This window comes from Acinonyx jubatus, chromosome B4 (genome assembly GCF_027475565.1).
Source record: "Acinonyx jubatus isolate Ajub_Pintada_27869175 chromosome B4, VMU_Ajub_asm_v1.0, whole genome shotgun sequence".
NCBI lineage: Eukaryota > Metazoa > Chordata > Mammalia > Carnivora > Felidae > Acinonyx > Acinonyx jubatus.
In genome coordinates, this window is record NC_069387.1 from 77,429,507 (window position 1) to 77,453,247 (window position 23,741).

Consider the following 23,741-nt stretch of genomic DNA (forward strand, 5'->3'; position numbering starts at 1 on the left):
GGATTGCTGCCCCAATTGGTCTCGGACTATGAGTGAGAAATGAACTTCTATTGTGTTGAGACACTGAGACTTCAGAGTTTGTCCATGGAGTCAGTCAGTGTTCATATTCTGATCTAAGCATACGATGGTAGAAATATCTCTTAATAGCCAATGCGTTTTCTCTTTAGTTCATTTTCACATTTTCATCAAATAATCTGATTGCTATCAGACCTTCTGCACTTCACATCTCAGCCTTTTTGAAAGACTAGTCTATCCTAATAATGCTAAGAGTGACAGTAGTAACAATGATATAATAGCAACTATTTATTGAGCACACACTATGTGCCAGACATTGAACAAAATAACAATTCTTGTGCATTCTTCAGCTAAACTTAATTCTCATGACAACTTTATGCAGGAACTTCTAATAGTAACTTCTTTATACCGATGAAGAAACTGAGATTCATGGAGCAAAAGTGTTTTGCCTAAGTCACATTGTGAGTGGCGGAGGGGGACTGAAACCTGGGTCTGTCTGATGCCGAAGGTGTTGGCTTCTCCTGTGAGCCCTATGGTGTAAAGTCCCAGCTCTGTAGCCAATTGAGAGGACCTCTCTGATGCGGCTGCTGCCGCCCTCCCCAGCCCCCCAGCACCACTGCACCCTCCCTCTCCACCTGCTGTAATCCCTCCAGCAGCCTCCTCTGACCTCCTTGGAGCTCCTCACTCTCCTCTGTGCTGTCTCTGTATCTCCTTTTGTTACCAGCATCTCACTGTGTTACAGTTACATTTATTACCATCATGTCACCATCAAGGGCATGGACCAGGTTTGCCTACCACTATATCCCCAACACTAACTGTGTGCCAGGCACATGCTAGATACTCAACAAATACTCATTGGACTGATTATAAGTTCTTTGCTGGCCCCAAGAATGTATCCTCTGAGACTAGCTATTCTGCCAGCCGATTCTCCTTTGGGCAATAAATAAATTGGCATATAGTTTATGAGATGGTCTCTTTAAATTTTTTTAACATTTATTTATTTATTTTTTGAGAGAGAGAGACAGAGTGCAAGCTAGGAAGGGACTGAGAGAGAGGGAGACACAGAATCTGAAGCAGGTTCCAGGCTCTGAGCTGTCAGCACACAGCCCAACGCAAGGCTCAAACTCACGAACCGTGAGATCATGACCTGAGCCAAAGTCGGACGCTTGCTTAACCGACTGAGCCACCCTCAGGCGCCCTGAGGTGGTCTCTTTAAAGTTTGGAGCTTGCAAATTGCTTTGCCACCACTAAACACCTCTTTTCAGTGAGCAGATTTAGTCAAGTGTTTGAGCCAAGAAAATTGAGGACAAGATCCTGTTTCCACTGACATTTATTAAGTATGAACTTTGTACCAGAAGTTGCATAAGACATGCTTACATTGCCTCATTTGGGCATAATAATCATCCAGGGGTGATTGGTCTGCCTATTTTATAGCTAAAGAAATGAGACTTAAAAGCCTTGAGAGCTTTGCAGAGTCTGAATCTGAATTCAAAACCATTGACTTGAACTCTAAGATTCTCTGGACCCACAGTGACCGTGTTCAAATGCACCTGTGAGTCACAGCCTGAGTGAATGCCAGCCTCTCACTGGCTCTTTGCATCCTGACAGCATCATCACGGCCTGGGAACCTGGCAGAAGTCTCTCAGCACAGGAGTGTTTTGGAAGCTGAACGGTGTATATAACAGAGATGGCACATGCTTCAACACAACTCATACACAAATGCGTTCACTTCACCAAAGACTGATGGAACACGGCTCATTGTTTTAAAGAGAATCTACTGTAGGGGCACCTGGGTGGCTCAGTCAGTTAAGCGTCCAACTTCTGTTCAAGTCATGATCTCATGGTTCCTGAGTTCGAGCCCCGTGTCAGGCTCTGTGCTGACAGCTCAGAGCCTGGAGCCTGTTTCGGATTCTGTGTCTCCCTCTCTCTCTGACCCTCCCCTGTTCATGCCTTTGTCTCTCTCTTCTCAAAAATAAATAAATGTTAAGAAAAAAAATTTTTTTAAAAAGAATTAAACCAATTGGGGACGCCTGGGTGGCTCAGTCGGTTGAGCGTCCACTTTGGCTCAGGTCATGATCTCACAGTTCGTGGGTTCGAGCCCCGTGTCTGGCTCTGTGCTGACAGTTCAGAGCCTGGAGCCTGCTTCCAATTCTGTGTCTCCCTTGCTCTCTGCCCCTCCGCCACCTGCACTCTGTCTTTGTCTCTCAAAAACAAACAGACATTGAAAAACAATTTTTTGAAGACCATCTACTTCAGCCTTTTCCCAGAGATCAGGGAGCAGCCATAACTCGAGCCCCAAGCTTTCCAGAACTGGCTTCCTTCTGTCTCTTGATCAATTTTAAATCCTGCCACAAGATAAATGCTGCCTCCCTCCCCCTGCTGATAAGCAGCCCGTTCTTCAAGATTGCCTGTTCACTGGAGCACTGGCTTGAGAAAAACATGACTTGAAGGCGCAGCTACTGGGGATGGGGTAAGAAATGACTCCAGGGTATCATAAAATCCAGTGGGATCCTGCAGTCCATGCAAGGATCTTTCTCTCAGATTAAAAGATACTCTGGGGTGCTGTGGAACACACCAGACCTCGATGCCCCAGGTTTCAGGTCATTTACCGCCACAGATAGAAAATATGTGGTCTGAGGGGCTCCTGGGTGGCTCAGTGGGTTAAGCGTCCAACTTCAGCTTGGGTCATGATCTCGTGGTTCATGGGTTCGAGGCCCATGTCGGGCTCTGTGCTGACAGCTCAGGGCCTGGACCCTGCTTCCTCTCTCTCTCTCTCTCTCTCTCTCTCTCTCTCTCTCTCTCTGTGTGTGTGTGTGTGCCTCCCCTGCTCTCTCTCTCTCTCTTTCTCTCTCTCAAAAATAAATAAACATTAAAAAAAAGAAGAAGAAGAAAATAGGTGGTCTGAGATGAGGATTCCCGTAGAAGAGAGAAGCAGCCTGGTCCTGCATGAGTTTTATTAAGTTTATTGGTGAGATGCGGGAATTAGAGAGGTAAGACCTGAACAAGGAAAGGAACTCACGTATTGAAGGCACAAATCCCTTCATGGATAAGACCAATCTCCAGGGCTACTCCCAGCTCTGTAAACGTGTAGGGGCCACGCAAGATAGAACCCGTAACCTAGTGTTTTGCCTGAGCTGCTGTTGCTGTAACAGGAGACAGTCTTTGTGGGTCTGTCGGTGGCCCTGTAATCTCATGAACCCAGGCAGCATGTGGCCAAATAACTCTCTAAGGCCAGGCTGTGGAGGGGGGGACTGCTGAGAGAGACCTTTCTCTGCAAGGGGCTGTGCGGGCCAGGGAAAGATCTGGGTCTTCATCCTTGGCAACGCTTCAGGAAGGGGAGCCTGAGTTAGGGAGTCTCTTAGTATGGAGGCAGCAGGATGGGCTAGAATCCAGATGCTGAACGAAGGAAGACTAAGGCAGGAGGTAGAAGAGAGGGAATGTCAGTGGCAAGGAAAAGCAAGAAGGAGACGATGATAAATGTGATGCAGGAGTGTCCTGGAGAAGGGAGTCCAGAGGAAACCAGGGTGAGGTGGACAGTGGGGAAATACACTTTCACTTTATCTTGTGGTTTTCTTGGTGGGGGAGCTCAGAGCTGAGGTCTTCCCCTGGGCGTCCTTGAATTCGCTTGCACTGCCCAGCCTGGTTTTGGCCTCCCCGCGGGGGCCACAGTTGCCACTGCCAGTGACACAGCCCCCGGACAGCATGCCGTAGCCCCCCGAGACGGAGCTGGGCCGGTAACCAAAGGTGCCAGAACCGCTGAAACCAAAGCCAGCTCCCGTGCCCGTGGTCCCGGCCACCGTGCTGCTGATGACTGCTGTGGGGGTGGAGAGAGGAGTGATAAGTGTATGTCCCAGGACAGGGGTGACACCAAGTCCCCTCCAATCTCCCACCCACAACTAGCTTAAATGTCTCCCTCTTAAGCAAACGCTTCACGTCAACTGTGGACTCTAAGGATATATGCTCAATTCCTGAGCAGCTCAGGCACTGGAAAAACTAGCCCAGATCCCACAGGATCCCCAAATTGGGCGTGTTCTCCTTCTCTGAACAAACAGGAGTACCAAGAGTGTCCCCTGAAGCATCACATAAGCCAGTAGGGCTCTCATTTAACTTTAGAATATGCTCTTAATTTTTTTCAAAGAACTTCCGGATTGCTTGATTTCGGGAAGGTTTGCTGGCCCGTCTTAGGAGACCAGGCTGACCGCTGTGGAGCCAGCACTCACACTGGTCGTGCACAGTGTGCCTGAGCACAGGTCTCTGCTCTCAGTGAGGAGGTGGGCTCTTCCTGCTCACAGCTTCCATCATGCAGGAGAGCTGTCGTGGGATGGGCGAGGCAGAAGAGGGTGGGCTGAGAGTTCTGTCCCAGCATAGGTGAGATCTCTGGGGAAGGGGCCCATGTGAAATACCAGAATGTGACGGGAAGCTGCCAGTGGGAGCTCCACGGAGGAAGACGGAACAGGTCTTAGCGAGGAAGGGGGTTGTGACCGGGTGATCTACCAGGCAGAGCCCATGGGGGCCCGGAGGCAGGCACCCATTTCCTCTGTGTTCATTAATGGGCTACAAATATTCCCCCAGAGGCATGATATACTCACAAATGCTCACAGAATTGGTGTGTTCTCCAGACATCCTGTGCAGAGAGAAAAGGGGAGGTAAGTCTCCAACGCTTGGAATCCAAGTTCCCCACACCGCAGCTTGAGATCATCAGCCACATGAGCCCAGCCTCCACGAACCCCTCCAACTGGCCAGATGTCATCATTGCACCTGCATGTCTCTGCTCTGCCCCGCCCCCCAGTCTACCCTTCCCACGTCAGACACGTGCCAACCTGCAAACTCGGGGCCCCCAACAACAGCACCTCTCAGGGCCCCTCCTCTGGGTCTCTCTTTATCCCATTTCTTCATTCCTGGGAGGCTACTGCCTGAATAAATACACGTGTGGAAATGCTAGCATCAGAAGGTGCCCCTAAGGAAATAACCGTCTGATTTTAGGACCAGTAACTTCTCCTCTGCTGGTCTCAGCACTACAATGGCGCTCAGTTAGAACAAGCTTTTCACATGTCAGTGTTTTATGTACCTCACTCTGACGTGCCATGAACCTGTACGACTCACACCATTACACACTTAGTATTTTTCATGGACTCTGCCTTTTATACCAAAAAAAAATGCATTTCTCTTAACAAGAAGTTTTATGGGGCTCCTGGGTGGCTCAGTCTGTTAAGCGTCCAACTCTTGGCTTCGGCTCAGATCGTATCTCGTGGTTTTGTGAGGTGAAACCCCACATCGGGCTCTGCACTGACAGTGTGGAGCCTGCTTGGGGTTCTCTCTCCCTCTTTCTCTGCCCCTCCCCTACTCACGTGCTCGCTCACTCTCTCTTTCTCTCTTTCTCAATAAATAAATTAAAAAAAAAATTTTTAAGACATTTTCCTTCACCAGGGTAAATAGAAAACCAACACTACCTGATCAAAAAGGATTAAAAAAAAACGGTAGCAGTAAAAATAAATATAATGAAAATAAAGCAGTTTAAAACTTTAGGGCTAGATATTGTTGCCTTCCCGAGGCTCTGAACCTGGGATCTAGTATCTCTTTGCTTATAGGGATATTTGCTAGGGTCCGAGCGGTGTTAAAGACACAACAGAACCATCCTGAGACTTTCTCCCTGTTGTGGTCTGGAGACTGGCAGGAAAACTATAAAGGAGATTGCTGTCTCATTGACTGACCAGATGCTGTTTAAAAGCTGTTTGTCATGACCTGAAAAGCATCTCCAGCCACTCCAGCAACCTCCCCCACACTCTGGGAAACTGAGTCAGAAAAGTCCAAAAGTTCTTCCAGCTCTAAGACCCTCCCCGCCCCCCCACCTGCACTCCTCGCCCTCCAGCAGCTTGCGGTAGGTGGCGATCTCCACGTCCAGGGCCAGCTTCGTGCTCATGAGCTCCTGGTACTCCCGCAGCATCCGGGCCAGCTCCTCCTTGGCCTGGTGCAGGGCGGCCTCCAGCTCGTCCAGCTTGGCCCAGGCATCCTTCAGGGCACTGTCGCCCCGCTGCTCGGCATCGGCGATGGCCATCTCCAGGTTAGAGCACTGCGGGACAGGAGGTAGCATTTTCCCCTGAGTTCTAAGGGCAGGCACTCCAAGCCTCACTTCACCCCTCATCCTCCGTGTGCTGACTGTGGTCGGACCCTCCTCTGTCTGGCCCCAACTCCTATAGCAAAGCCACATCCATGGTGATAGATAGAGTCCCCTCAACTGGGTCAGGGGAGATTCTTACTCTTAGCCACTTGGCTTTCTGAAAAGACCTTTCCAATTGTTCCAAATTTCAGATAGGAGGTAAGTGTGGAGGATGAGATCGGGGGCTCCACCTGAGAAAGTGGGTTCTGAGATGAAGGATGTAGAGTAGGAGAGAGGCCTGGGGGAGTATGTGTTATAGACCATTCACACCTCCCTGGAGAGTGAGCCAGGAACCTCCAAAGCCCCTTCACCTGCTTCTTCACACTCTCAATCTCTGAGCGCAGCCTTTGGATAAGCCGAGTCAGTTCGGAGATCTCATTCTTGGTGTGCTTGAGGTCATCCCCCTGCCGGCCAGCTACTAGCTGGAGCTCCTGGAACTAGAAGGACAGGGGGCAAATCAGAGACTTTGACTCAGGCCTGGTGGAGCTCAGCCTGGCAGACCGTGCCTTTGCCTTCAGAGTGTGTGACAGAGGTGGGTAGGGGTCCCCAACTTCACCAGGCCTGTCAACAGCCCCCCACTCAAACATCTATCTGTTCGTGGGATTTATTTGTTTGTCTTAAGCACAGTTCCCTCACTGATGGTTACATTTGGCCATAAGGACTGTTGAAAGTCTTCTCCTCTCCATACTGCAACCATATAACATACAACTCCAACTATGACACTGCTCTACTGAAAGCCCTTCAAAGTCAAGGTCAAATTCAAACCATGAGCATGGCATCAAGGTGCTTCGAGGTTTGCATCCACCAGTCTCTCCAGACTCATCTTTCGCTACCCCTGCCCATCTGCCTCTACACTTGTGCTGAACTGTTCCCTAAATGTCCCTGTGCTCTCAAGTCTCTGAGACTTTGCGTGAGGCTCTACCTCCACCTGGAAAACCCTTTCTCATCCATTTTCCCTTTTTCCCTAGCTAGTTCCAACTCAGCCAAAGCAGACCAGCTTCCTCCGGAAGGCCTTCCTTGATCTTCCTTGACTGGGTGTACTTCTGGTTCCATAGTGCCTACCACTGCAGTTCATAGATCTTACCACACTGTACTATAAGCACACCTTTCTGTGTCTTCCCCATCAGACTTAGCATGACTGGATGACAGGGACCTGTATTCTCTGTGACTTCCTGCCCTTTATAGCTCAGCTGGGCCGTGGGCTACTGGAACTGTTTCTGGGAACGGGGGAACATTGTGTGTGTGCGCGCGCACGCGCGCGCGTACGCACGCGTGTGTGTTGGTATATTCTGCCAGTCTAACACCGCTAGCCATGAATTCGAGGTCATCTACTAGTTTGGGATCACTCCTGCCTTGATGTCATCCATTGAACAGTCAATAGAGAATATTTTAGTTCTACCCCAGAATCTGGCTTATGAGGAACTTGGAAAAGTGTGACACTCAGAACTCTGGTGTCTGCACACTGCTTCTGTCTGTGTAACTGGTGCTCGGCCTTATGGGTTGTCATATCTGACCCTAACAAGGCCCTAGAGTCAGGATTCCTCTTAAAAATGCCAGGTCCCCTGGAAGACAAAGAGGCTTCTCACTATGTTCCTGTGTTTTATCTTTGGTACTAATCTTGGGATGATGAACACTGGGGCAGAACAGGTGGTCTTTCCCTGCTTCTCTGCAAGGCTATGTGAGGAGGATGGCCCTCCCTACAAACGGACAGGGAGGGAGGCACTAATTCCCTAAGTTCTGACACCAAGCAGGCTCCTTCTGAAGCAAACAGACCAGTGTCCTTCTCCACTCTGTTCCTGGCCCATCCTAAGTCGTCACTATAAATGCTTCTTAACAGAGTCATGTCCTGATCTTTTGTCTGAACACTGTGGAATTTGTAGTCAGTCATCTAGATTCAAATCCAGATCCATTTATTCCCAGCTAAGTGACCTTGGCAAATTACTTAAATGCCCTGATCCCTGCCTTCTTCATCTTTGAAAGGGGAAGAAGAAGAAGAAGCCCTTCTAATTCTGTTGCTAGAACTACACTAATGAAACTCTGGTCAGTAAGGGCTTAGCTCCAATTGGAGACTTGCAGGTATGGATAACCCCATACTTCTTCTGGAAGGAGTTTGGGGTTAAGCACTGGCCACTGACAATCCAGAGTGCCTGGGCCACACGGCCGTCCCTGAAACTGGCTTGCAACAGTCACGTGGAGGGACTTGGGAACTGGAAACTTGGGTTTGAACACTTATCAAGGAGCCCTGGCCTGTGTTGTTGCCTGGACCTCCCTCTCTTCCTCCCAACCCTGCTGACCACATCTTTCTGTCCCTATGGTAGCAAGGAGGCAGGGGGAGAGGTAAGATAAGGTCTCAAGTGTGTGAATTTCCCCTGGGAAGGAACCCGATAAATAGCATGGAACAATTAGGAAGTTGCCATCTGATCTGAGAAACTAAATTATCTAAAGAATCATTTCCCCACCCACGACCCATTAAAGGAGTTAAGATCATACTCCCCCTTTATCCTTGTAATTGGACTTGAATGAAAGGTAGGAATTACCTGATCTCAGATGACATTCAAGAGACCCCCTAATTTATTGTAATTAATGGAAGAGTTGAGATGCTAACTACCCATGTTTTCCTCCCTCTCAGACTCAGTTCAAACCCCTCAGCCTTCAGAAAGTCAGTACTGACCTGTCCCAGTTGGTCCCCTAACCTCTGTCTCCCCAGCATCCAGGACTCTGTTTATGCCACATTCATTTGCACTCAGCCATGGGTGTCTGTCAATGGCTGCCCCAGTCTTTGTGGATCAGTCCAAGAGCTTCATCTTCTCCTCCCTTTGGGAGTACCCCAGAACCCAGGACAGTGCCATGCTCCCGACAAATGTGTGGACCATGTGGGCCATGGACTCTGAGGAGGTGTTCAGCCCACCTTGGTCTGGTACAGGGCCTCAGCCTCGGCCTTGCTCTTCAGGGCTATTTCTTCATATTGGGCGCGGACCTCAGTGATGATGCTGTCCAGGTCCAGGTTCCGGTTGTTGTCCATGGACAGGATGACAGATGTGTCACTGATGTGGGACTGGATCTGAGCAATCTCCTACATGGGAAGGAAGGAAACATGAAATGCCATTTGTGGATGGAGGAAGGCCAAGGTGATGACCCTTTCATAGAGAGCCCCCAGAGCCTCCCAAGTAGAGACAAGCTGTATTCTCCAAAGCCCCCCAGCCCAGATGTTTCAGTACCACATCTGAAAACTGCTGAATGAGTTGGAAGCAGCCCAAGAAGAAAACAGTCCATCTATCTGTCACTTGAAACAGGTCAGGAGTCGAAAATGTAGAGGAGAAACAGCCTGGCCACCACACAAGAGACACTAAAGGACACAGGAGCCCACATATGCTTGGCCAACAGGATCAAGCTTTAAGCCAGATGATCAGAGGTAGGAGAAAGGGTGTGAGGACTCCCCCACATTTATCCCTAGAGATTCCTGTTCAAGACCCAGGGAGACACCCCAAGTGGCAGACAGAAGACGGGCAGAAATGAGAATATCCTTAGCTGAACATCAGTGTATCAAGGACCCATGGCTTCCTCAAAGATGTGAGACTGTGACTGGGAGTCCCAGGCTGGGACTGATGGTCCACATCATTTGAAGGCAACAGGATAGATGTTATGCTTTCCTTTGATCTACATGTCCCCCAGCATCCAAATGCTGGAGATCCCCTGGGCTCTTAAAGTTACAAGGAATGAGTAACCACTCATTCACATGTCTGTCCTCCAGAAGACAGAGTTAGGGATGGGGCTGGGGGATGGAGACTTACCCCTTCATACAGACATTTGAAGAATTTGATCTCTCCATCCAGAGCATCCACCTTGGCCCGCAGTTCCACCTTGCTCATGTAAGCCGCATCCACATCCTAAAGGAATCCAGAGACCCCCTGATATCGCCCTTCTTCAAGCCCAGAAAGGGCTCTCCCAGGAACTGACATCCAAGCACCAACACTGAGATGAGCTTCCCCCGGGAATGGAGTGAGGCCTCAGAGGGCAGGAACATAACTTCCACCCAAGACTCACTGTGAGCCTCTGGAACTCGTCTGCCCCCATCCAAGAAGGAATCCTGTTCCTCCCCCTATTTCTCAAAGAGAGGCTACAGGAGGGAGAGCTATCTCCTACAGGGTGTCATTTGGCAGTCAGAGCCTAAGGCAGCCACAGCACTTTGCCAGAGACAGGCAGAGCTGGAAGGTAAGCGTGCAGCCCTCCCCAAAACACGTCCTGTTCCCCAAGCCAAAGTGGACATAACCTGGACATTGGCTATCCACATCTGGGCTCCCACCCATCGACGCCAAATATAAAAAGCTGACAAGGTAGGGGTGCCTGGGTGGCTCAGTTGGTTGGGCGTCCGACTTTGGCTGAGGTCATGATCCCGCAGTTGGTGGGTTCGAGCCCCGCATTGGGCTCTGTGCTGACAGCTCGGAGCCTGGAGCCTGCCTTGGATTCTGTGTTTCCTCCTCTCTCTGTCCCTCCCCTGCTCATGCTCTCTTTCTGTCTCTCAATAATAAATAAACGTTAAAAAAACATTTTTTTAAAAAGCTGACAAGGTAATGTGTTCTAGGTAAACATCTAGGTGTCCCAAGATATCCCAAGCAACACATCCTTCCATCTTCTTCTGGCACTTCAGATCCTGGTCGTTCTACAAGGAGCACAGACCTCAGTTTCCTCTCTGTTACCTCCCCCGCCCTCCATGCCCCACCGCCAGGTGACAGGCATATATATGCACCTCCTCCTCACCTTCTTAAGCACCACAAATTCATTCTCGGCAGTTGTGCGCTTGTTAATTTCCTCCTCATACCTATAGAAAGAGCATCACATGAGCAAGGTATGTGTGTGTGTGTTCTCATCACAAAAGCAGAAAAGAGGTGTCCCCTCTATGTATCTTTTAGCAGCTATTATTCTACATCTTTGCAAATCTGTCCCACTCACTAGGACTAGGTGGCCAGTGCTGTAGACAGGGTTTGAAAGTAACTCCCTCCCAGGTCAGGGGACCTGATGATTTTGGGTCTGGATTCCCCCTGATGCCTGGGGAGTAACTAGGTTCTTCCTCCTCCCATTCAGTGTCCAAATCACAGGAACATGCTGCTACCCCTTGTAGCCATGATTCTTGCATCACTCCAGCTGCCTGACACCTTGCTAGTAACCTCACCCCATCCCAAAGTGTGAATCTAAAGGAACCTAGAACTGTCCCCGGACAGGAAGAAGGAGCAATGCGCAAATGTCCAGGACCTGAAGACAGTGAGAGAAACTCCAACTCCCTGACTTGCTGGTTTGGGGAAGGGGTGGTTCCTGGAAATTTGGGGGACCTCTGAGCAAGCTTAGGAGCTGAGAGGCTTTCTCAAGTGGGAAGCAGAAGGGAGTGTGCCAAGGAGGTGGCCACTTGCAAGAACAGCCCTACCACTGCCTGAGAGGCTGACTATCCACTGTCCAGACTGCCCAGTCACCCAGAGAGGGCCCTCATCTTGCCAAGGCAGGGGAACTCAGGACGGGCCACTGTCACCCAAGCTCAGTGCCCCTGAGCAAGTGTCCCAGTGCCTGCTGGGAAAGCCCAGCTCTGGCAGGCCAGCCCGCCCAGGCATGGGGTCCTGCTCACCTCTTCTTGTAGTCCTCCACCACGTCCCGCATGCTCCGCAGCTCCGAGTCCAGCCGCACCCTGTCCCCGGACAGCGTCTCTAGCTGCTTCCGCAGGTTGCTGATGTAGCCCTCGAGGATGGGCTCCAGGTTGTTCTTGCAGTTGTTCAGGTCCAGCTGCTGTAGCAGCTCCCACTTGGTCTCCAGCACCTGGTTCTGCTGTTCCAGGAACCGGACCTGGGACCCAAATCAACAGGCACTCTGTCAATAGGGAGGGCCTGTGGGGTTTCCTTTCCTGGGCTGTGGTTGTGTTGTCCTACACTACATTAGCTTAAAGCGTAGGCCTCCGGACTTAGAAAATGTCCCTCACACCCTTCCCCATCCAGGGCCCTTTGTCTGACTGAGGTTCTCTTTGTGGGGACAGCCTCTGATATTGGGCAGGGGCTCATCATCTTTATTTACCACTAGTAAATGTCTAAATCTGCAGGGGCCTGTGTCCATGGGCAGCCAAGTCCCTAGATGTGTAAGCTGGCCTTGTACTGGCCTTCACACTCTTGGGCACCTCTGCTCAGGGCCAGGTAGCCTGGACTGTGCTCTGCCTGCCCTCTGTCTCCTCCATCATGGCATCTCCCAGCCCAGCCAGAGGCAAGCACTCAGTTGACTGGGGATCTTGGGCCCTCCCATGTTGCTTTCATGTCCAACTCTCTGGTCTCAGAGCATTAATCTGGGGGAAGAACCAGCATTCTCAAGCTGTAGCTTACAAATACCATACCATTCCCTTATTCAAAATGATCTGGTGGTTCCACGTCACCTGCAGAGTCCAGTCCAAATTCCTCCTTGTGCTCTTCACCATGTGCCCACCCCTCCTCCCCCTCCTCCACCACTCGCCCAATACTCACACAAAGGCAAGTTCTCCCCATTCTTCAAACAAGTCCTACCATGCTACACGGGACTTCTCCCTCTCTCTAGGTTTCTTTTCCCCACCTCCATCCAGTGAACTCCTATTCACACTTTGCCACCCTACTCACTGCCACCCTTGGTGAGCTTCCCCTGCTCCCCTGAGCTCAGGAAGTCTCTATTTCTCAAGGCCCTGCTACCCCTTTTTTCCTCAGGGGTTCTCAAACTCAAGTGGCCATCAACATCACCTGGGGGCTCCTGGGCCCCACTGCCAGAGCTTGCGATTCAGTAGGTATGAGTTGGAGCCTGAGAATGTTCATTTCTACAGGTGCCCAGATGATGCTGATGCTGCTGGTTCAGGGAGCACTTTTGAGGACCACTGCTCTAGTACATTGCTCCTCCCCATCTGCCTTCCCCCATAGATTGGGTGTATTATAGTCTATGAATCCATCTTTCAACCAGGATCTGAGCTGCTCTGGGTCCCATGAGAGGAGAGATTGGGTCTCATGGCTTTATAGAAATCCTCGGCTGCCATGGGCCTCTCCTTTGTCTGACTTCCTAGTTTCATAAACTGTCATTCTCCTACTTCTCAACTCTGAGGCCACTTGCCCTGCTTCTTGGGAACATTCCCAAATCAAGCTCCCTGGCTCTTCCTGACCCTCTGTCCACCCCCACCCTCAGCCCTGACGTCCAGGTTGGTCCAGTTCCTCCCTACTCAGTTCTTGCTGTGTCTGCATCTTGGGGAGGTGCCTGTCTCAGATAGAAAGCCACCTGAGGGCAGCAGAAGTAGAAGAAGGAAGGGGGTCTATGCTTGGCTTGCTCCAAAGAGACCCACCTTGTCGATGAAGGAGGCAAACTTGTTGTTCAGAGCCTTGATCTGCTCCCGCTCTTGGCTGCGCACTTTCTGGATCTCAGGGTCCAGCTCCACGTTGAGGGGGGCCAGGAGGTTCTTGTTGACAGTGACCTGGTGGATGCCTCCTGGAGGGCACACAGTTGGACACACAGGCCCAAGGGCCACACTGCCAAACATGTTGCCAGCAAAGCCACTGGCCCGGTTTCGACCAAACCCATAGCCCCCTGCCCGCCCACTGCCGCTGGCCATGTTGAGGGAGATGCTCCGGGCACCCCCCAGGCTGTAGAGGCTCCGGCTTCCGAAGCCCCCGCTGAGCCCTTTGCCCCCTGCCCGGTAGGAGAACGAGCTGCCCCCTGAGAGCACTGCTGAGCAGCCGCTGAAGCCCCCCTTGGCGGCGGCCCCCGACTTGCAAGTGAACTGGCGGTTCATGCTGGGGAGGCCAGAGAGATGGAATAATTCGCTAACCCTTAGCTGAGACGCAATTCATGAGCCTACAGTCTCAGGCTCACCCTTTATAAGGCTCAGGGGGGAACCACTGCCCTAATTTGAGGGTTTAGTTTGCCTGGGAGCAAAAAATCATTTTCTCCTAGCAAAATCAGAGACACCAGGCAAATAACTTGAAAATCCCCAAAGTGCTGGGTTTGCATGTCTTGCTCATGTAATTTGAGTCTTATCTAATTAACATGGGATAATTAGCCTAACCAAATTATCCCTAGAAAGATCTTGGCTGGGAGATTTGTCACAGCCTCGGTTGCCCTTTCCCAGGGAGTGGGGAGGCTGGATTGCCGGGTGCAGAGGAAGACCTTTAATTGACAGAGTCATCTGTGACAGATCTCACAGCTCTACCGGCATCAGATCAGGGACCCTGGCTGAGCTGCTTTTATATGGTTAAGAAAAGGCTTTGTGGCCTGGCTTCCCAGGGCTCCTGGAGACAGTTCTCAAGGCTGACCCACTACGAATCCAGGGCCTCTGCTGTGCCCTCCCAGGCAGGTCTTACACTCCCCTGTGCAGTCAGGCTTCTTTGTTGCCGTGCGTTCCCGCCATCCCACCCTTGACCTTGAAATAATGGCATTGCTACCATTCACAATAGCCAACACTAGTAAAGCACTTTACAGCATTAAAAGAGCTCCTTGCACACTGAATCTCACTGAGTCCACTCAGTCAGCTTGGGGAGGAGTATGATAACCCACATTTCACAAATGGGAAAACTGAGGCTCAGAGAACTGAGGATTGCAAACATTTCATGAGCCCTTTCTTTGTATGAATCCCAGGGGATGCAAACACCCAACAAAATGAAAGCCTTCACTTTGAGAGTCCCTGGTCTGGTCTTCTGACCCTACATACAGAGCTATGAAGGCCATATTTGTCCATCTGTCTGTCCACCTGCCCACTGACCTACCCATTCATTCATCCATCCATCTCATAACAGCCCTCTGTTAAGGGCTGACTCTGTCCCAGTTACTGTGTTAGGTTCTGGGGTCATAAATTTGTAAGACAGAAGCCTAGCTCACAATTCTAGGGGTGAGGACAGACACTTGGATTTCATTAGAGCCTTGACAACACCAAAGTATGTGACCCAAATGTTTCATTGTTCCCAAATCCCAAGTATATTCACAGTATATAATATCCTCCATAAAAATGCAGTTATTTCAGCAGCCAGAGTGCTTGAATGAACAGTTTACCAATCCGTCTTTTCTACTTCTGTCCAGATACTCTAGCCCTCTTCTGAATTATATATTATAATACGCCCATGTTATGTCTCTACTGTAGAACCAAGCAATTGCCAAATTCAACCTCCCCTTCTCTTTTTATACAAAACAACTATTTTCAGTTAAGAATAATCATTTTCTAGGGAACCTGGGTGGCTCTGTCAGTTAAGCCTCTGACTTCAGCTCAGGTCATGATCTTGCACTTCATGGGTTCAAGCCCCCATGTCAGGCTCTGTGCTGACAGCTCAGAGCCTGGAGCCTGCCTCAGATTCTGTGCCTCCCTCTTTCTCCGCCCCTTCCCCACTCATTCTCTCTCTCTCTCTCTCTCAAAAAATAAACATTTGAAAAAAGAAGAATAATCTTTTTCTTCGATGATGTCAATTTCACACCAGTAATAGCACTTGGCTTTCTTTTCCATCTTTCCATCTTTTCCATCTTTCTTCACTTAGGCACAAAGGTTTTATCCCTTTGCGATTTCTTTACAAGGCATGATGAGTGAACACCAACAAAGCTGTATTGTGATGAGGATACAGTGTCCCAACCAGAATCCCGCCCTAATTGGCTCCTTTCAGCACACCAGCGGCAGAGTAGACATGATTCAGACCCATGGCAAAACTAGACTGCTGTCACAAGCTTTGAGATCCATCCCTCAAGGCTGACAGCCAGTGGCTACACTGTGAGTGTCAGCTCTGCGGGGTGGTGTGTGAGTGCTAACGGGCAGCCAGCCTCCACTCTGCATGGCCTTCACTTCCCTTCTCCCCCCAGTTTTTCCTCCCCGTGAACCTGACATATGGATACCCCAGCAAAACTTCTCTTGTCACATCTCAATTCAACTCTCCTCTCTGGTTGGACTCCCAGACTGTACCTATTTTTTTACATGTGTACCAATCTCCCTCAATAGCCAGAAACGTTCCTAAGGATGAGACCCACACCCTATCCTCCCTGTTTCCATCCCAGGACCACAGGAGTGAGGGACTCTCAGGAAGTCATGGAGGGACACAAAGACTCTTCAATGCCCCCTTGAAATCATTCCTCCTAAGGACAGGATCCTTAGCATCTGTCTTTAAAACTCCCTTAAGTGGGCCACTTCTGCTTCACATCCTGCTACTGCTCTTGCCAGGGAAAACTTGATGCCAGCTGAACACTTACCTAGCCTTCACCCACTTCCCACAGAGGTCAGTGCTGCCATTAGCCTTTGCTCACCTCTAGGCAGGCATCCCTGATGGGTGCAGCACACAAGAAGCAGGAAATCAACCTCCCATCACCCACAGAGGCAGTAAAATCATGTTATAGAAGAATATGTAGGATATGTAATTCAGAAAGATGGAATAGACATACTTTTCCTTTCTTCTGATGCTGCTAGAGCAGAATAAATAGTGTGAACACTCTTCTTCCACTAACTATAACTAAAAACCTGAATACTATCTATCTATCTATCTATCTATCTATCTATGACATGAGAAGACTCTGAAAGGTGGAGAAAAGAAGTCATACTGGATAGGGATCTTGGGAGCCAAGGAATGGCATGGTGGTGAATTCTCTGGGGTTCCTATTTGTTTCATACATCCCAGACTTGGGGCAAAAGAAAGCAACAGCCTGGAAGGGCACAAATTTTTTCAAAAACCCTGCAGAAGTCTAACTCTCTGGAGAGAAATATTCAAGAATAGGGCAGTCTAGAAAGACAAAACTCAGATACAGAAACCACTCTATTCTAGCCAAACATTACAAAGAACACTGAGGTCCCACCCCCACCTACTCCAACAAAAGCTGAGCAGGAAGCCTAGATTCACCAGCCTATAATGAGGCACCTCAACTGCCCCCTTCCTCTGGCAACTGGGTGATGGCAGGGAAGGCCAAAGCAGAAGCTGGGACTTTCATCCCCACAAATAGAAAATTGTCCCAGGTCCATCCAACATCAGTGGATACCACATGGGGATCCCTGACTCCCACCCCCACCTGGCAATAATAGAGTGGCACCCAATCCTTTCCCCTGCTAGGGCAATGTCAGAAGAGGACAGCTAAAACAGAAGACGTAAACAAGATCATAAGATAACATAATACCCAAAATGTCCAGGTTTTGATAAAAAATCACTTAGCAGACCAAGAATAAGGAAGATCTCAAGCTGAATGAATAAAGACAATTAAGAGATGTCAACCTAAAGTGACAAAGATGTTAGAATTATCTGATGAATATTTTAAAGCAGCCATGATAAAAATGCTTCAAGAGCAATTAAGAACATGCTAAGCAGATGAAAAAAATAGAAATCTCAGAAAAGAAATACATATCAAGAAGAACCAAGTGGAAGGTTTAGAATTGATAAATACAATAACCAAAGTAAAAAAAAAAAACTCAAAGGACGAGATTAACAGCAGGATATAGGGACTAGAGAAGACTGTGAACTATAAGATATAATAACAGAAATTACCCAACCTGAAAAACAGAGAGGAGAGAGAGACAGAGAGAGAGAGAAAGGAAAGAAGGAGAAAGAAAGAAAGAAAGAAAGAAAGAAAGAAAGAAAGAGGGAGGGAGGGAGGGAGGGAGGGAGGAAGGAAGGAAGGAAGGAAGGAAGGAAAGAAGAAAGAAAGTTGGAGGGAGGGAGGAAGGAAGGAAGGAAGGAAGGAAGGAAGGAAGGAAGAAAGAGGGAAGGGAGGGAGGAAGGAAGGAAATGGGCATCAGGGACCTGAGGAACTATAACAAAAGATCTTACATTCATGTCATTGGAGTTTTGTGAGAGAAGAAAAAGGACTGGCTAAAAAAGTACTCAAATAAGAACTAAAAATTCCCCCAATTTAGCAAAGGATATAAATCTAAATATTCAAGAAGGTGACAAATCCAAACAGAATACATCAAAAAAATATACACCAAGATATATCATAGTCAGAATTCTGGAAACTGAGGATGAATTAAAATTATGAAAGCAGGAAAAGAGAAACAACACTTTACCTATAAAGGAAACAATTTCAAAGGGCAGCTGATGCCTTGTCAGAAACCACGGAAGCTAGAAGAGACTGGCACAATTTTTTTTCAAGTGCTTGAAAGCAAAAAACTGTCAGCACAGTTTCCTATACCCAGCAAAAATACCCTTCAGGAATGAAGGGGAAATCATAACATTCTTAGATGATTGAAAACTAAAAGGATTTGTTACCAGCAGACCTAATTCAAAAGCATGGCTAATGGAAGTTCTCTAAGTAGAAAGTAAAGTATAATAATAGAAATCTTGGAACGTCAGGAAAGAGGAGAAAGAACATGGTAATAAAAATTATGAGGAAATACAATAGACTTTCTTTCTCCTCTTGAATTTTCTAAATTATGTTTGATCATTGAAGCAAAAATTATAACACTCATGTGGTTCTAAATGTATTTAGAGGAAATATTTAAGAAACTATATTATGAAGGAGGGAGAGAAAAGGAATATAAAGAGCTAAGGTGTCTTCACTTGAACCGGTCAAATGATGACAGCAGTGGACTGTTGTAAGTTACGTATATATCATACCTAGAGCAACCACTAAAAAAGGTATACAAAGACATATACTCTAAAACACTATACATATATCAAAATGGGCTCTTAAAAAATGTTCAAGCAGCCACAGGAAGGCAGGAAAACAGAGAGAAGTGAGAAGCACAGAGAACAAAAAAATAAAATGACAGACCTATGCCTTAACAGATTAATAATTACATTAAATATAATCTAAATACACCAGTTAAAAGACAGAGATTGTCAGGGCTTATTAAAAAACATTAGCCAACTATATGCTATCTACAAAAAAAAAAAAAACCTTACCTCAAGTATAATAATATATCCAAGTTAAAAGTAAAAGGATGGAGAAATATACATCATGCAAATATTAATCAAAGGAAAATAGAAGTGGCTATATTAACATCAGATTAAGTCGTCTTTAGAGCAAAAAAAAAATTGTGAAACATAAAGATAATGTAAAAGGGCCAATCCTGCAAGAAGACACAGCAATGCTAATGTGTATGCACAAAATGGAAGAGGTACAGAATATGTGAAGAAAAAATTGATAGAACCAAAGGAAGAAATAGACAAATCCACAATTAAAGTTAGAGATGTCAGTATTCCTCTCTCAACACTTGTTAGAACCACGAGAGAAAAAATCATCAAGGATATAAAAGAACTCACCAACACTATCAACCAACAGGATCTAATTGGCATTTATAGAATACTCTACCCAACAAATGCAGAATATTCTCTCCACATTAATAGTCTCAAAACAACACCTGGCACATATTAAGTGCTGGATAAATGCTGCAAGATCAACATACATAAGGAAACTGAGACACAGAGAGGTTAAGTTACTTGGACAAGACCACACAGCTGGAAACTGAGAATGGAAGCCAGGCAGCTCCACTGTAGAGCCCACACTCTTACCTACTATTGCCTGAAATCTTTTTAAAACAACTCAACCCTGCGATTTTTATTCAAAAGGCTTGGGGTAGAGCCTGAGCGTATAGAGTTTCTTAAGCTTCTTCATACTTTCTTTTCTTCAGAGACTGAATCCACACTCAAGGTCCCCACCTTTTAAGGGCACAGCATGATATGATTTCAACTCACATTCCGTTGTGCACAAGTTTGCTTCATAGCCACAGTTTTCTGCAAAGGAGGCTTGAAAATGTAGTCTGTACGTATGGCCATGTGCTCATCTGTAATTTCTATTTCTGTAGGAGAAGAGGGGAGAGGGTAGGAGGGGACAACTGGCAGGCTCAGGCACGTTCTGTCTGCTAGATAAACACTCTTGCCCCTTTATCGGTCTACTGTTTTATGCTGCGGGATGGAGTCCAAATTGCTGGAGCTAACAAAGTGGCAGGATGAGCCACCCTCCTGGTTTGCCTGGGACATAGTGGGTTCTTAGGACATGGGATGCTCAGTTTTAAAACCAGAATATCCCAGGAAAACAGAGCAAGTTGGTCACTCTACCCAGAAAGGTCCTCATCAACCTCTCCTGCCACACCTCCTCCCAGCTGCCCCAGATTGCACTTCTGGGAAAGAGACCGAAGGGCCAAGCTCTTGTCAAGCTCCTTCAATCCTTCGACCAATATTTATTGACCACCTATTATGTGCCAGGTACTGCTCCCATCGCCGGAAGATAGCACTTCTGTCTAAAACACTCCCTTAATTCCTCCTTAACATTTAGGTTTGAGGGTTCAGCTTGAGGACTCTTCATCAAGGAAGTTCCCCCCCATCCTGCTAATCTGGCCCCTTGCTCCTGATAGGGACTTCCCCTAGATAACACTTACATCCCTGACTCTGCACATTCTCTTGCCTGCCTTCCCCATACATAGGTCCTGGTCATCTTTTTGCATCAGTATCAAGGACAGGATGTAGCACATAGTAGGTGCTCAATAAATGTCGAATGAATGAATGCTGCCTCTCTAGACACCTAGTGCCTGCTCAAACGAGGAGCTATGCCCATCCCCTGCCTGGCCATGTTCCCTCCTCTCAGCGCTCCCAACAGACCTCATGACAGGGAACTGATGAGACTGTCCTCCCAATCCCACTCCACTGGACTCCGCACGTGCTGTGCTGGGAACAACATTCTGGTGGCAGAGTGCCCTTGTGACCTGAGCCCCCAGGCTGCGGCTACCCACTCTACACCTTCTGGCCGTTACCTGATAATAATTCTTATAACAATAACGATAATAATACTATTATTCCTTAATTGGGCAATAATGACACCTGCTTGGCTGCCAAGCAAGGCTCGGGGACCTGAAGTTAATTGTTTTAAAAACGGAAGCTGGGCTTCTTCAAAGAGGAGGGGAAGGAAGTGTCATTTTTGCCCACCTTCCAAAGCTAAATAGAAATAACACATGCTTCCGCCAGCAGAGGTAACCGAGCGTCCCTCTCTGACCCTTCCCCAGCCTGGGCTCAGGGCAGCCGTGCCCGGACTGGGCAAAGCTAAGGAAAACTAGTCCTTTTTTTCTCTGTCTTTCTCAATGGTAGGGCAACCTCCCCACTTTGCCCTTTGGTCCAGAGGTCCAGAGGGAAAGTTCGGAGGAGGTAGGGACTCCAGCATACAGGGCTGGGGCCTGTACTATCACATGCACTCTGGTGAAACACTCTAACCAGACACCCCCCTTCCCCACCACTGACAAAGCTCAGGTTGTGTTTCAGGAAGAAGTGAGTTAAATAACTGCCCAGCATCCAGATGGTAAGGCTGACACGGGTCACTGCTGATGGACGCTCACTCATTCTCTCTCCTCTGAGTCACCCACCTACCCTCCTCGCCCTCCAACAGCTTGTGGTAGGTGGAGAGCTCCACATCCAAGGCCAGCTTGGCCCCCAGCAGCCTGGTAGTCACACAGCAGCCGGGCCAGGTCCTCCTTGGCCTGCTGCAGGGCGGCCTCCACCTCGGCCAGCTTGTCCTGGGTATGTTTGATGGCCACCTCACCCTTTTGTTCTGCCCCCAGGAAGGTGTTTGCAGGGCAGCACTCTGCCAGGACCCATCAGCAGACAGTAAGTGGGACACGGAAGACCAGATACCTACCTCCTTGCTGGGCTTCTCTTTTGTCCACTTTCATAATTTATTATGGAAGATGTGCAAATATAGAAAAATAAAGAAATAAGACAATCTATCTTAACCCGACCCCCTCAAAAGCTACCACTGCCACGCTGGTGTCCCACCTGTTTCTTGAGGTTGGTGATTTCTGCTTGAAGTCTCTGGATGGCTGGGTTGACCTCCACCTTAATCACTTTGAGGTCATCACCCTCTCTCCCAGCAGCTGCCTGGAGCCCCTGACCCTAAAACCAGGAAAAGGCAGGAGTGAAAGGTAGCACAGGGAGAACCAAACCCAGGGCAATTCACCCCAGACCTCAAAGCTTCACCCAACCAGGACTCCTGTGCCCTGCTCCGTCTGGTCATTGTGGACGAAACCAACCCATAGAGGAGACATGTTCCTGTCTGCTGGTAATGTAGGGTCTAGCTGAGGAAAGAACATTCCTACCACCATAGATATGCAACTGCCAAAGATCACAGAGCCAAATCCTGGACAGGAACACATCTCTGGTCTGTCCTTCCCAGCCAGACTCTGATAGGGGAGTTGCAACAGGCAACCCACAATAGGAAGAAGGCAGCAACTATTTCATGTGTGGACCTGGAATTATTATTGATGTTAAGGAACTGCCTTCAACTATGTTCCACTAAGGGAGGTAGTCGGAAGATCAGGCTCCCTGAAGATGTGCTCCCACAAACATGTGGCAGGAAAGGCAGTGGGAGCATGTGCTGGTAGAAAGAAACCAGCCTGGGTGAGACACGGGCTACAACGATGCATGGATTGAAGAGCTGGCTGTGCAAGTTTGAAAGCCTTGGTGTCTCTAAAGACATCTGGGTCTGCGATGTTGGGTCAGCTCCCCCAACATAGGAATGGTAAGACCCCAGGAAGCCTAGAAACTTCCAGTGATGGCTGAGTCAGAGATTTCATGGGCTCCTTCCCCACTAATCTCCAGGACAGGACATATGAAGGCAAGTGGCCCTACCAACCACCAGGCCAATGGAGCAGGTCAATCTCTATTGTCAGGGATGAGGATCCTACATGCTCTCTGGGCATAACCCAGCACAGGACAGTTCTCCGGGTGGGCATCTTGGTCTGGTACAGTGCCTTGGCCTTGACATCAGAGAGGATGCTGTCCAGGTCCAGGTGCTGGTTATTGTCACCACATTGGTACCATTAGACTGTCTGCTGTTCCTGGGCCAGTTACTGTCCAGCAGAACAGGGATCAGTCCTCTGGAAAATCTCAGTACCCACATTAAGAGGTTCCCTGAGTGCCCTCGCCAGCAGCCATGTCCTCAGGGGAAGACCAGGGGAACTTTTCTCTCTTTCTAAGTTTTCCAACTATCCCAGGGGCTCCCAGGGAGCTCAGACCCCAAACTCATAGCAGCATAGAAGACTTGGAGGAATTCAGTTTCCTGCTGCAGGATGTCCACTTTGGCATTGAGGTCCACTCTGACCAAGCAGCCACTGTCCACATCCTGAAAGAAAGGAAGCAATGGGTCCAGTGGCCTCAAGATGCCAGAGGGAAAGTGACATTGACAGGGCAGGCACTGGGGGAGACTAACGAAGTGGAGACAATGCCAGGTGGATTTGATATCCTATGAAATTGAAAAACAAGACTTTGGAGCCAGAAATCAGGGTTGCCTTCATTCTTACTACTTCTGACAGTCTTGCCTGAAGCCCAGTGCTGACTTGGAGGTCATTTGCATTGGCCAGGGATGCTTCACAGCTGAGGAAAGTGAGCCCAGTACAGAGAAGGTTGGAGAGCATAATGTTGCAAGAGCCCTGTCCCTCAAGACCTGAGGGACAAAGCCAGCTGCCTCTCACCTTCTTCAACACCATGGGGTCACCCTCAGCCTTTGTCCTGCTGTTGACCTCTGCTTCACATCTGGCAGGAGTCTATAGAAGAGGAGACTGTTAGTCTCAAGACATTCCCTTTTCTCTGCTTTCCTACACTCTGAACCCACATCCACAAACAGATTCACAAGTTCCTGGAAGGAGAGGCCAATT

At 48.5% G+C, this 23,741-nt stretch overlaps 1 protein-coding gene across 2 annotated transcripts; it reads right to left on the bottom strand.

Moving 5' to 3' along the window:
• Positions 1 to 2,020: 2,020 nt before the first annotated feature.
• Positions 2,021 to 14,004, bottom strand: LOC106986461 (keratin, type II cytoskeletal 73). Of its 2 annotated transcripts, none has more exons than XM_027036231.2 (9): positions 13,497 to 14,004; positions 11,787 to 12,001; positions 10,931 to 10,991; positions 9,964 to 10,059; positions 9,081 to 9,245; positions 6,484 to 6,609; positions 5,865 to 6,085; positions 4,605 to 4,639; positions 2,021 to 3,826 (listed from the first exon to the last, which is right to left on the bottom strand). In XM_027036231.2, the coding sequence occupies exons 1-9, from the start codon at positions 13,941 to 13,943 to the stop codon at positions 3,573 to 3,575; spliced, it is 1,620 nt and encodes a 539-aa protein (XP_026892032.1). In that variant the 5' UTR covers positions 13,944 to 14,004; the 3' UTR covers positions 2,021 to 3,572. The 2 variants fall into 2 exon arrangements, with proteins under 2 accessions (XP_026892032.1, XP_014940110.2); XM_015084624.3 differs by having other exon boundaries at positions 2,021 to 3,829; positions 13,497 to 14,003.
• Between the last annotated feature and the right edge of the window lie 9,737 nt (positions 14,005 to 23,741).

Coding starts and splice junctions, on each gene's coding strand:
- LOC106986461 (XM_015084624.3), bottom strand. CDS start 13,943: ATGAACCGCCAGTTCACTTGCAAGTCGGGGGCCGCCGCCAAGGGGGGC. Junction 12,002..13,496: donor TTGCCTCCTTCATCGACAAG/GTGGGTCTCTTT, acceptor TTTGGGTCCCAG/GTCCGGTTCCTGGAACAGCA. Junction 6,610..9,080: donor AGGCCCTGTACCAGACCAAG/GTGGGCTGAACA, acceptor CTGTCCTTCTAG/TTCCAGGAGCTCCAGCTAGT.